This window comes from Mytilus californianus, unplaced genomic scaffold (genome assembly GCF_021869535.1).
Source record: "Mytilus californianus isolate M0D057914Y unplaced genomic scaffold, xbMytCali1.0.p SCAF_13, whole genome shotgun sequence".
Lineage (NCBI taxonomy): Eukaryota > Metazoa > Mollusca > Bivalvia > Mytilida > Mytilidae > Mytilus > Mytilus californianus.
The window spans coordinates 16,565,362-16,577,406 of NW_026262615.1; the positions used below are offsets into that span (position 1 = coordinate 16,565,362).

A 12,045-nucleotide genomic window follows, 5' to 3' on the forward strand; every position below is an offset into this window, starting at 1 on the left:
GTTTAAGAAAGTTATTAAAATTTCAAAAACTTTAACCACAGAGTGAATGTAATGTTTCATGGCAGAAAAACTAAGTCCATTTATAAGTAAAATACGGAAAAAATGGAATTTTTTTTTTACAAAATTTACTTCTGGATACTATCTTTTGATCATAAACAAGCTTCTTTCCAAGTTTGGTAGAAATCCAGGATAGTTTAAGAAAGTTATTAAAATTTCAAAAACTTTAACCACAGAGTGAATATTTGTGGACGCCGCCGACGACGACGGAATGTAGGATCGCTATGTCTCGCTTTTTCGACAAAAGTCGAAGGCTCGACAAAAATGAGCTGTGTCCATCTAAAGCTATAAAGCACTACTGTATTTTTAGAAATTATTGCGATTTTTGAAAAATGGACATAAATGCGAGATCAATTATTACGATTTCAATAAAAGTTGTATACAGATATCAGAATGTGAGGTCTTATTATTGCGATACTCACCCAGTCGTATTATTGGCATTAATAAAAACCTCGCAATAATTTCTGAATTTACAGTATTTGAATGGTATTATGAGTTTAGTCATATCAATTATGCATAAAAAGTAAAAAGTTGAAGACACATGCATGAACCTAGAGGCATTAGAAAATTTGCTAAAGTTTGAAAAAAAGCTTGCAATTATAGTTCTAATTCATTTTTATAGGGCTGTTGAATGCATGGGAATATGAACAGCCCTAAATATCGGGTTTCAGGTCTTATGTTTGACCCTGCCAGGGATTTAAGATTGAAAAAGCCTACATTTCCAGTGGTGAATTCACAAGCCTGAAAATGAGTGGCTTAGAGCACAAACTAGTCAGGGAAATCTGTATTCATGAACCATTAAGTAAATTAGGTGCTATTTTAAATACATTGGTTTAAAAAAATCTTTAACCACAAATATAATCAAAGTGCTGGATAGCACCTGTGGAAAGTTTGCAACGGTAGATGTGTAATATTTCAAATAGGTTGTTGTTGTTAATGTGTAGATTGGGTGTTTAACTTTTTATCCGACTTTAAAAAAAAATTACTTAATACAAGAAATAATTGTAACATGATGCTGTTACGAAGTCTCCCAAACAAAGCTCACATAATTAGTCATTCCCAGGAAGGGGGTGGGAGTGACCCCAGGGGATTCACCTTTTATTTCATTTGATTTGTTTTATTGTCCCGTACAAGAATATATATGGTTTTGGGGTGGGGATCTTGACCGTTTACAAGTTCTCAAAACAGGATGGGGTGGGGGTGACACCCAGGGACTCCCCCTATATTTCATTTGACTTGTTTTATTGTCCTATACAAGAATATATATGGTTTAGGGGTGGGGATCTCGACCGTTTACAAGTTTTCAAAAAAAGGGGGGTGGGGTGACCCCTGTGGACTTCCTCTATATTTCATTTGATTTGTTTTATTGTCCCATTCAAGAATATATATGGTTTATGGGTGGGGATCTCGACTGTTTACAAGTTCTTAAACAGGAAAGGGGTGGGAGTGACCCCAGGGGACTCGCCTTTTATTTCATTTGATTTGTTTTATTGTCCCATACAAGAATATATATGGTTTCAGGGTGGGGATCTTGACTGTTTACAAGTTCTCAAAACAGGATAGGGTGGGGGTGACACCAAGGGACTCCCCATATATATCATTCGACTTGTTTTATTGTCCCATACAAGAATATATATGGTTTAGGGGTGGGGATCTCAACTGTTTACAAGTGCTCAAACAGGTGGTGTGGGGCTGATCCAGAGGGACTCCTGCTATATTTCATTTAATTTGTTTTATGATCTTGTGATCATTACTGAAAACTGTGTGTGTCTATCACTTACTGTTTTCAAGTTAAAGTCATTTGAAAATTAAAAAAAAATAAATCCCATAGGGTTCTATAGTAAATCCCTCCCTTCTGTTGGCCCCTCAAAATACCCCTAAATAGACCTCAAGAAGAAAAATAAGAAGAACTGAGCAAAACAATAAGTCTCCAAACTTTGTTTGGGAGACTTAATAGCAAGTAGCTATATATAGTATAATTACGAATTTTGTTATAGTCCGATTTTCTGATGCCGATTATGAAATAGGCCGAGTTTATTATAGTCAGAGTTTGTTGTGGGCCGAGATGAGATACCGGGATACTTTCGATACACTCTGGCTTTTACGTCTTTAATAAACATTGTAAAAATCGTAGTAAGCGTCGAAAAATGTTCATTCATGAAATATTTTAAACACGGTATTCATTTTCTCTTCAACCGGAGGACAGGAGGAAACCCCTGAAACCAGGATTATAGTACTCCCGTTGATATGGATCTCACGCATGTCTGGGGAATACCGATAAAAACATAACATAGAAACTGCTGTCTCGTGTAGATGTGTTTTGATTTTACTTTCCGCGCAGGGCAGATCTGCGAAGAAGTGTTTGTGATAGCCATTTTCAAAAAATGAAATTGAATTATTTGAATTATCGATGAACATTCAGTACATTTTAATTCAAACTGTAAGCTAATCAAAATAGAAGTAACTCAAAATTTCAAAAGCATCTTCCTAGAATTAGTTGTCAAACACCAGTACTACATTATCTAGGAGTAGAACACACATCCTAAAGTAAGATAGTCTGTCACTTCTGGTTTGAGGCCGATGCCTAAGAAAAGTTTTTGCTATAGCAAGCTATAGCAAACTTTCCAAAAAATTACAAAATTTTGTCCTGTGGATTCCTTATCATTTGTTGGATACTAATCTTCATGGATATCATGAACCACAAATTTAAATGTTAAACGAAGTATACAGTTTCATATATAATTTTGAAAGGGCACAAAATCAAATATCTACCAAAAAACTGAATTTTTCCTCAATCCACAAAAATTGGTACCCATGAAATATAAGTGAATTCACAGAAACAAAATACATGTTTTGTCACACACACTTACATGTCAACAATCTGATCAAAGCCATCAATAACACCTGTATCCCAACCAAATTCTTTTTTAGGATCGAACAGTTGTGTGGAGTGACCAGATAGAGACATTGTGTAATGTGATTCCAATACAGACGACAGCAAAGTTTTGTCAGCAACCGTCTCTTCATCTCGTAAAACACTTTGTATGGCTTTCTTTAAATCCAGGTCTTTTCCGCTGTCTGCTGCTTTTTTCAAGGCTTGCAGAGTTATCTGAAATGAAAATACAGAAATCTGAAGTAAGAGTCATAAAGGGGGTGTGTGCATGGACAAATAGGAAATAAAATGGTCATATTACAATGAATGTTATTGTTTTGTCAAAATTCAGCCCGTTGGTTATTTAGTTTTAAATTTTTTCACATTTTGTCAGGTCCAGACCTTTTACAGCTGACTATATGGTATGGGTTTTGCTCATTGTTGAAGGCCCTAGTCATTTAGTCCCTATACTATATATGCTTTGACTGCACATAGAACACAATGTAGAAGATTCATACAATTTTCAAAATAAAGAATATGAAGAATATAGCTAAAGATGCTAAATATTAATAGTACATATTTTCAAATTTGCCGTTCAGCTGTATCATTGATGACAACAAAGAAATCGTTAATAATATTTAATTCTTTTACTTCACGTAAATCACTTATAACCATGATGGCTACAATTTAAATTATTTTATGCATTTTTTCTACAGATTATGGATTTATCTCCCCTTGTTCAATTCCATAAATATGTATATCCCTACGCACAGGATCATAGGTTATAATTGTTATCCTTAGTTTGTATGTCATTACTACTGCATTCTCTTGATTCTATAAATTTATATCATGGAGGAGTAGCAAATAAAGTAACAAATAAAGTAACAAATAAACGCTTTTGAGATGAGCAATATTATTTATCCTTTTAACACAGTATTTTGATAAGATTTTATCCAGTTGTTCATTGTTTACATACATTTAACTAGTGTTGCTTTTTTTAATTCTCTTACACCAAAAATTAACAAATATCTTAGCTCTTAGCTATATATGAAAATTAATATTCAATACTGGTACATATAACATATAAAGACAAGCTAATAGCAAATAAAAGTGATGGTTATTCTTTGTCAACCCTGATCTTGCCTCATACAACATGAACTGGTACTAAAATGTTTAAAATTGATTTGATTTTATTATATCTTTACCATAAAAATAAATAGGTAATGCTGAAACACATAATGAACCGATCCTGACGATGGATTATCACCAGGCGTTGTTAATTATGTGTTTTGACATTACGTACCTTTTATTTTCCCCCGATGATACACCTAATTAATATGGCTCTAACAAATGAAAGCTCCATTGGAGCTGTTGTGTTTAGAGTCCTCTTTATTTCATTTTTTTTCTCTATTACTCATAATACCTTAACCATACTTTATAAAATTCTGTAAATATTTTGTTGGCATCATCCCCTGTATAAACTTGTCCCTTCTCTGGAAAGTGGAGTTGGACACTTCCTGCGGATTTAACTTCTAGTTCCCCGTCAGATACTATCTTGGCCAATGGGTTGTCTTTTACCATGGAGTTCAACCAGTTAGCACCTAAATCTACTTCCATTCCTGAAATAAAGGAGGTAATACTTGTCAATTGTATCTTTTAGCCAAGTGTAAAACAAGTTACTGTGGATTCATTATTATTCGTTGGATACCAATTTTCGTGGATTTCGTGGGTACAGGTGAACCACGAAATTAAATGTTCAACGAATACTAAATTTTCTATAGGTTTGTATGCAGACTTCGGCAAAACCACGAAATTAAATATCCACGAACATGTAAGTTTTCCTTAATCCACGAAAATTGGTACCCACGAAAATAAATGAATCCACAGTAGTTATTATTACTGTGAATAATGTTTTTCATATGAATTTCATACGATTTGCATAATTAGGAATCCTTTACTATGATTGGTTTTAAGCGCTTTGGTGTTGATATTTTTGGTAGTTTCTTTTTTACAATAGATCATGTTCACTGGACTACTTTTATAACCAGTATGGAATTTATGGGGACTAGAATTCATATAACACGTTCAAAACATTCTTTCGAAGAAAATCATTATCTAAAATTGATGGTTGTGAAAATAAATTAAACTAAAAGAATTAAAATAATTAAATGCATTTTTCCAATTTTTTTTTTATGCATAAACTGGACCAATTCATGTGATGATCATGATGATGTCAATCTAAAACTTAAAATTCTGACTTTTATTCTTTTGTGAGTGATAAATTTTACATACATGTATATTTGTAATTTATACACAAAAAATTAATTTAAAAAGAAATTAAGTGTGACTTGCATAGTGAATAGGAAACACTGCATCAGTTGTTTAAAAAAAAAATAGTATGAAAAAGGATAACAGGAATCATCAAACTAAACCAGCAAATTCTGTTGTTGTTTAAACACATTTTGAATGGTAGTTCCTTGGTTGCTATTTTTAGATTTTTGTTTTCTTTTGTTTTTAACATGTTTAAATTCATATAGACATTTATACTGCACTCGTTCTATTTGAGCAGTCAAAATGCGTTGACTGTATATTGCTATGTCATATACAGTCACTGACCCGATATCACTTTTCCTCATGAATATTTAAATAGAAAGTTGCCGAAACTATATTTAATTATTCATACGACCTCTTCAACCTGTTCTCGTTTCCAATGTATACAATGAAGCGTGGAACGACCCAAACTTATTTCTTTTACAATTTTTGGAAAAACATATTTCACTTGTTAATATTTTTTGTTTGAAACCTATAAATCATTATGTTTTATGCTTATTGTTGATATTTTAGTCCATACTCAAACGAATTCGTTCACCATTGATTGCGGGTTTCAACAGGTAATGTACATTTCATTGCGTTGTCTATTTCTCCGCCTGATACCGGTATAAGGCCTTTTTAAAGGGGGATGTTTCCAATATTTAAATCAAATAAATAACATTTACACATTGAACAACAATTGAAAATGTTTTTTTTTCTAGATTGCAGTATAAAGACAATAATAGTGCATTGACTTGACATATCAACGATATAAGGATTCGGCCCGAAACGGGGAAAAAGCTCGGCAGAGCCTCGCATTTCCCCGTTTCTAAGCCTCATCCTTATATCGTTGATATGTCAAGTCAATGCACTATTATTGTCAATATAGAAGACAACGTATACGGTATATCATATGTATATTTTCTAGACTTGTGAACTGCTCATATTTCATATGTATTTAGTTTCTTTTCAAACTCAAATTTCAAAGTCAAGCACAGACATGACAGACAGCACAGGCTTGTACTATATTGACTTGTTAAAACCAATCTGAAATTTTTAGTAACCATGGTAACAGATGATTTAGGCTTCAAGTTTGGGTGATGACTAACATTAAAACCCAACTAAATATTATCATGATTATTGCTTTACACATATATACATTCATGGTCCTACATTCTGTAGATGCCTGTATCATGTGTATTTTGGCATTGCACAAGGTCATTTTTTTCTCAGACTATTAATGACGTCTTTAACTAAATCCATTGGATGTGTACTGATTGATATTTTAGTCTTAGATATATCCAAATCATTACAATGTTTTAAGTTTACAGACTATTTAACAACATAATAAAAGAAACCTTAAACAGTGATTAATTTGGTAATTCCTTTCTTATAACATACATGACTTACCTCTTGCCAATTTAAATGATGAACGATCAGTAAAAATCCTGCCTCCATACCTCTCCCTCCTGGCCTCTAAGACATTGACAGCATACTGACCCGTATTTTGTAACTTCCTAGCGGCAGCAAGACCAGCGATACCACCTCCAACAATAATCACTTGCTTTTGTAACCCTTCATTGCTGGAGTTATCTCCCATTACAACAGCAACTATGCTAATCTTTATTATCAATACCATACATTTCTTGCAATCTGAAGTTAAAAAATAACATAATGAACAACAAATGAGTAGATGATCAGTTTTGTATTTGTCATGTTTGTTCTTAAAACTGTTTTGTACCTTCAAATTCATTATGATTGTACAAAACTGTAAAAAATGTTGACAGAAAAATACATGTTTGTCTTGCCTGTATTTAATTTTGAGAACTAAAATGTTGAGATTATGATGGCAATTTTTTAACATGTAAACCTCTTTGTTAACAAATATGCCAAACATTCAAATTCAATGAACCATGACTGAAGGGCAGCGCCAAATAATCTCCCCAGAAAGAGATAGGCAAATGCTAATACAAACTTACACAAAATACCATTGACTTACAATGAGTGGTTCACCTTAAACTGACCTAAACACAAACTTTGACATTTAATATAGGTAAAAATTTTATAGTTGACAGATCATGACTGAAGGGGTTGGGCAAAACAATCTCCTTCAAATGAGCTGTGCCATACTACATTGTAATGCAACTGCATACCAAGTATCATTGACTTCTCATTAGTTGTTCTCCTTAATTATAAGGTCAAGTTACAGTAAATGGACTATGTCACAGATTTTCTCAAAATTTTGCATACAACTTTGGCTCGATGAGTCTTAACTGAAAATTGAAAAAATAATGCATTTACCTTTTTTATTTTCAGAAATATTACTAAATGAATTCTTTCAAAATAGGTGCACATTTGTATAGAAAGCACATAAAATTAGCTAAAAACGTTCTTAAATTTGTCTTAAAATCATCAAATTTCCAATTTTTAATACATAGATTTTTCTGTCCTTTCCTCAATTTAGATATTTCAGTCTGTTGTGACGTTTTTGATTTCAATGAACGTAATCTATGTATTACTGATAAATTATTAAGTCAGGGATTTCGTTACCACAAATTATTTTAAACCTTTACTAAATTCTTCCATAGATATAAAGATTTTTATCGATCCTTTAAATAAACTTATTCTAAAAGGTTACCAATTCAACACTGTAATTAGATCTTTGAATATTGTTTTTATCTGTATTAATATTGATTTTGTTATCAGTAAATTAAAATCAAACTAAATATTATTATTATATACATATGCACATTCATGGCTCTACAATCTGTCAATACCTGTATCTTGGCATTGCACAAGGTCATGTTTTTACCTGACTGTTTATGACGTCTTTACACTAAATCCATTGGATGTTGGATGTGTACTGATTGATAATTTAGTCTTAGATGCATAATTTCTTTTTTCTTAGTTGTTATTGGCTTTGAACTAGTAACTGCGAGTACTCTCAGATCTGTACTTAGTGCCTTTTTGTTATGGTAATGTTGTAAGTACCCATCCACGTCCACTATGTGTTTTTGTTATATGTATTTCTATTTGTATCCATCTGATGAGTTAAGCCTTTTTCAACTGATTTTTATAGTTTGTTCTTATGTTGTACTGTTACACCACTGTCCCAGGTTTGGGGAAAGGTTGGTGCCTTCAAACTAGTATAACCCCGCCACATTCTGGATGTGCCTATCCCAAGTCAGGAGCCTGCAATTCAGTGGTTGTCGTTTGTTGCTGTGTTACATATTTGTTTTTCGTTCATTATTTTGTACATAAATTAGGCTGTTAATTTTCTCATTTAAATTGTTTAACATTTGTCCTTTTGGGGCCTTTTATAGCTTACTATGCGGTATGGACTTTGCTCATTGTTGAAAGCCGTATGGTGACCTATAGTTGTTAATTTCGGTGTCATTTGGTCTCTTGTGGAGAGTTGTCTCATTGGCAATAATACCACATCTTCTTTTTATATATAAAATCATAGCTGCAGAAAAAATTGTCAAAAAATATCATAAGGACCTAAGAGCTACGGATCCACAGCTAGCAAAATCACAGACATAAGTTTTGAAAAACATACACATGCCTAGCAAAGGAATAACAGCAGAGTTGAAACATAAATTTGCAAAGCTAAAAACTAATAAGCACTAGTCAATGTATGTATGTGCTTCAAGTAATGAAAAAAAAAAATTGCTATAAAATCAATTTTTTTAGTTCAAAAATTTAGTTTTCTTTAGGCTTTTCTTCTCGTGTTTCTAGGGACAAGCCATTTTTTTACTTGAATCAATCAAAGCACGAAAGCGCTGTAAAGGCAGTTAATTACAGGTTGTGTGTATTTTAAGTCCAGTTATATCATTATCTTGCATAGTACAGTGTACTTATCAGAGGTGGCTTTCAGTATTTAAGATTTAGAGTTCTCTAATGATATTGAATAAGTTTTATGAATGTCATATTCTGAGCACTATATGAAGGCGATTGTTCTCACTTGTTTATGAACTAGTGCATTATGTCCAGTTTGTACCTTTTTGATCTATGTTTATAGTCAAATTAGTTATCAAAGGTACCAGGATTATAATTTAATACGCCAGACGTGTGTTTCGTCTACATAAGACTCATCAGTGACGTTCAGATCAAAATAGTAACAAAGCCAAACAAGTACAAAGTTGAAGAGCATTGAGGACCCAAAATTCCAAAAAGTTGTGCCAAATACGGCTTAGGAAATCTATTCCTTGGATAAGAAAATCCTTAGTTTTTTCATTGGCAATCATAACACATCTCCTTATTTATATAATGATCTATATTCAACGACCTCAGGTACAAAAAAAAATGTATGTAACTAAACTATGATGGGAAACCTTTGACTTCTTTCTTTATATAAACTTTTGATTTGGTACCATAGAACTATGTAGAGTAAATGTACATTGCAACATGTCAACTCTTTCAACTCCAAGCAAAATTATATTTCCAAGCATAAAGTAATTTATGAATGAAATAAAATGCTCCGCTGGGGCGCAGCTTGATACGACCGCAGAGGTCGAACCCTGAACAGTTGGGGCAAGTATGAACACAACATTCAAGCTTGATTCAGCACTGAATTTGGATTGTAATTAAATATTTGACACAGCATAGGTTTCTGACACAGAATGAAAGTGGTCTAAGATACTTAAAAAAATTTAATTTACCTATTCAAACCATATCATTATTATTTGCTTTTATATATAAATCAGAAATAACCAATTTAAAATGGAAAATTTTAAAGAAAAAAAAGGAAAAAGAATCCCCCCCCAAATTTTTTGAACCCCCTTATGATTCATCACCCCAAAACTCAATCCCAGCCTTCCCTTTGTGGTATGGTACCTTGCAGTACAATTTCAGAGAGATCCATACACTTGAACACATGTTATTGTCTGGAAACTAGAAAAATGCTTGTTTTTTGGCCCTTTTTTGGTCCCAAATTCCTAAACGTTTAGGGCAATTACCCCCAAACTCAAACCCAGCTTTCCCTTTGTGATATGGAACCTTGTAGTACAATTTCATAAAGATCCATACACTTACACACAAGTTATTGCCATGAAACTAGAAAAATGCTTGTTTTTTGCCCCTTTTTGGCCCCTAATTCCTAAAATTTGGAGGCAATTACCCCCAAAATCAATCCCAGCATTCCCTTTGAGATATGGAACCATGCGATACAATGTCAGAGAGATCCATAGACTTACACACAAGTTATTGTCATGAAACTAGAAAAATGCTTGTTTTTTGCCCCTTTTTGGCCCCTTATTCCTAAAATTTGGAGGCAATTACCCCCAAAATCAATCCCAGCATTCCCTTTGTGGTATGGTACCTTGCAGTACAATTTCAGAGAGATCCATACACTTGAACACAAGTTATTGTCTGGAAACTAGAAAAATGCTTATTTTTGGCCCCTTATTCCTAAACTTTTTGGGCAATTACCCCCAAACTCAATTCCAGCTTTCCCTTTGTGATATTGAACCTTATAGTACAATTTCATAAAGATCCATACACTTACACACAAGTTATTGCCATGAAACTAGAAAAATGCTTGTTTTTTGCCCCTTTTTGGCCCGTAATTCCTAAAATTTGGAGGCAATTACCCCCAAATTCAATCCCAGCATTCCCTTTGTGATATGGAACCTTGTGATACAATGTCAGAGACATCCATAGACTTGCACACTCTTTATTGTCATGAAACTAGAAAAATGCTTGTTTTTTGCCCCTTTTTGGCCCCTAATTCCTAAAATTTGGAGGCAATTACCCCAAAAAATCAATCCCAGCATTCCCTTTGTGATATGGAACCTTGTGAGATCCATACACTTACACACAAGTTATGTCTGGAAGTTACAAAAATGCTTATTTTTGGCCCCTAATTCCTTAACTGTTGGTACCATAACCCCCAAAATCAATCCCCACTTTCCTTTTGTGGTATTGAACCTTATTTTAAAATTTCATTGAGATCCATTCACTTAAACTAAAGTTAGAGTGCGAAAACTAACGTGTCTTCGGATGACGACGCTGGACGACGACGACGCCAACGTCATACCAATATACGACCACAAAATTTGTTTGCAGTCGTATAAAAAGGAGTTCTTAATTAAGAAATAAACTGATTTGCTGAGCGCAGCTGGATACACCCGCAGAGGTACTACCCTGAACAGCTGGGGCAAAAATGGACACAATATTCAAGCTTGATACAGGTCTGAATTTGGATTGTAATTAAATATTTGACATATTATAGTTTCTGAATAAATGTAGTCAATGAACTTGAAATCGGTTATATGAATTGAATTTATATTCAATTAAAGATTTCTTGCTGTTGTGCAATACACTGTGCTGTTGTGCAATACTTAATAAATCTGTTGCCAGACTATAAACAAATAAAGTTCAATTTCTTCTCAATGTCATATTTGAAATTTATGAAAATCAATAGGGAGATTACATCAATAGCTATAAATAATTCACCAAATCCCCCCTTTTTTAATGAATAAAACCCCATAACTCAGAAATGTAAAATCTAAAATTTATAAAATTCTAAAGGGAGCTTACAAATTGATAATTTAGTCTTAGATACAGATTTTTTTATCAGTTGTTAGTGGCTTTGAACTAGCTGTCAGTAACTGCGAGTACTCTCAGATTTGTACTTAGTGTCTTTTTGTTGTTTGGATGTACAACTACCCGACCACGTCCACTTGTATTTGTACATTTGTATTTATCTATCTGATGAGTTTAGCCTCTTTCAACTGATTTTTATAGTTCTTTCTTATATTGTACTGTTACACCACTGTCCCAGGTTAGGGGGAGGGTTGGGATCC

At 33.3% G+C, this 12,045-nt stretch overlaps 1 protein-coding gene across 1 annotated transcript in view; it reads right to left on the reverse strand.

Annotated features, from left to right (window-relative positions):
* The window catches only part of LOC127723260 (uncharacterized), a 32,796-nt gene that overhangs the window by 11,291 nt on the left and 9,460 nt on the right, over nt 1–12,045 (reverse strand). Inside the window, exons 2-4 of the mRNA XM_052229824.1 lie at nt 6,650–6,892; nt 4,364–4,548; nt 2,928–3,166 (exon numbers count right to left, since the gene is read on the reverse strand). Coding sequence (XP_052085784.1) covers nt 2,928–3,166; nt 4,364–4,548; nt 6,650–6,892 — 667 coding nt within the window. The remainder of the gene's footprint in view (nt 1–2,927; nt 3,167–4,363; nt 4,549–6,649; nt 6,893–12,045) is intronic.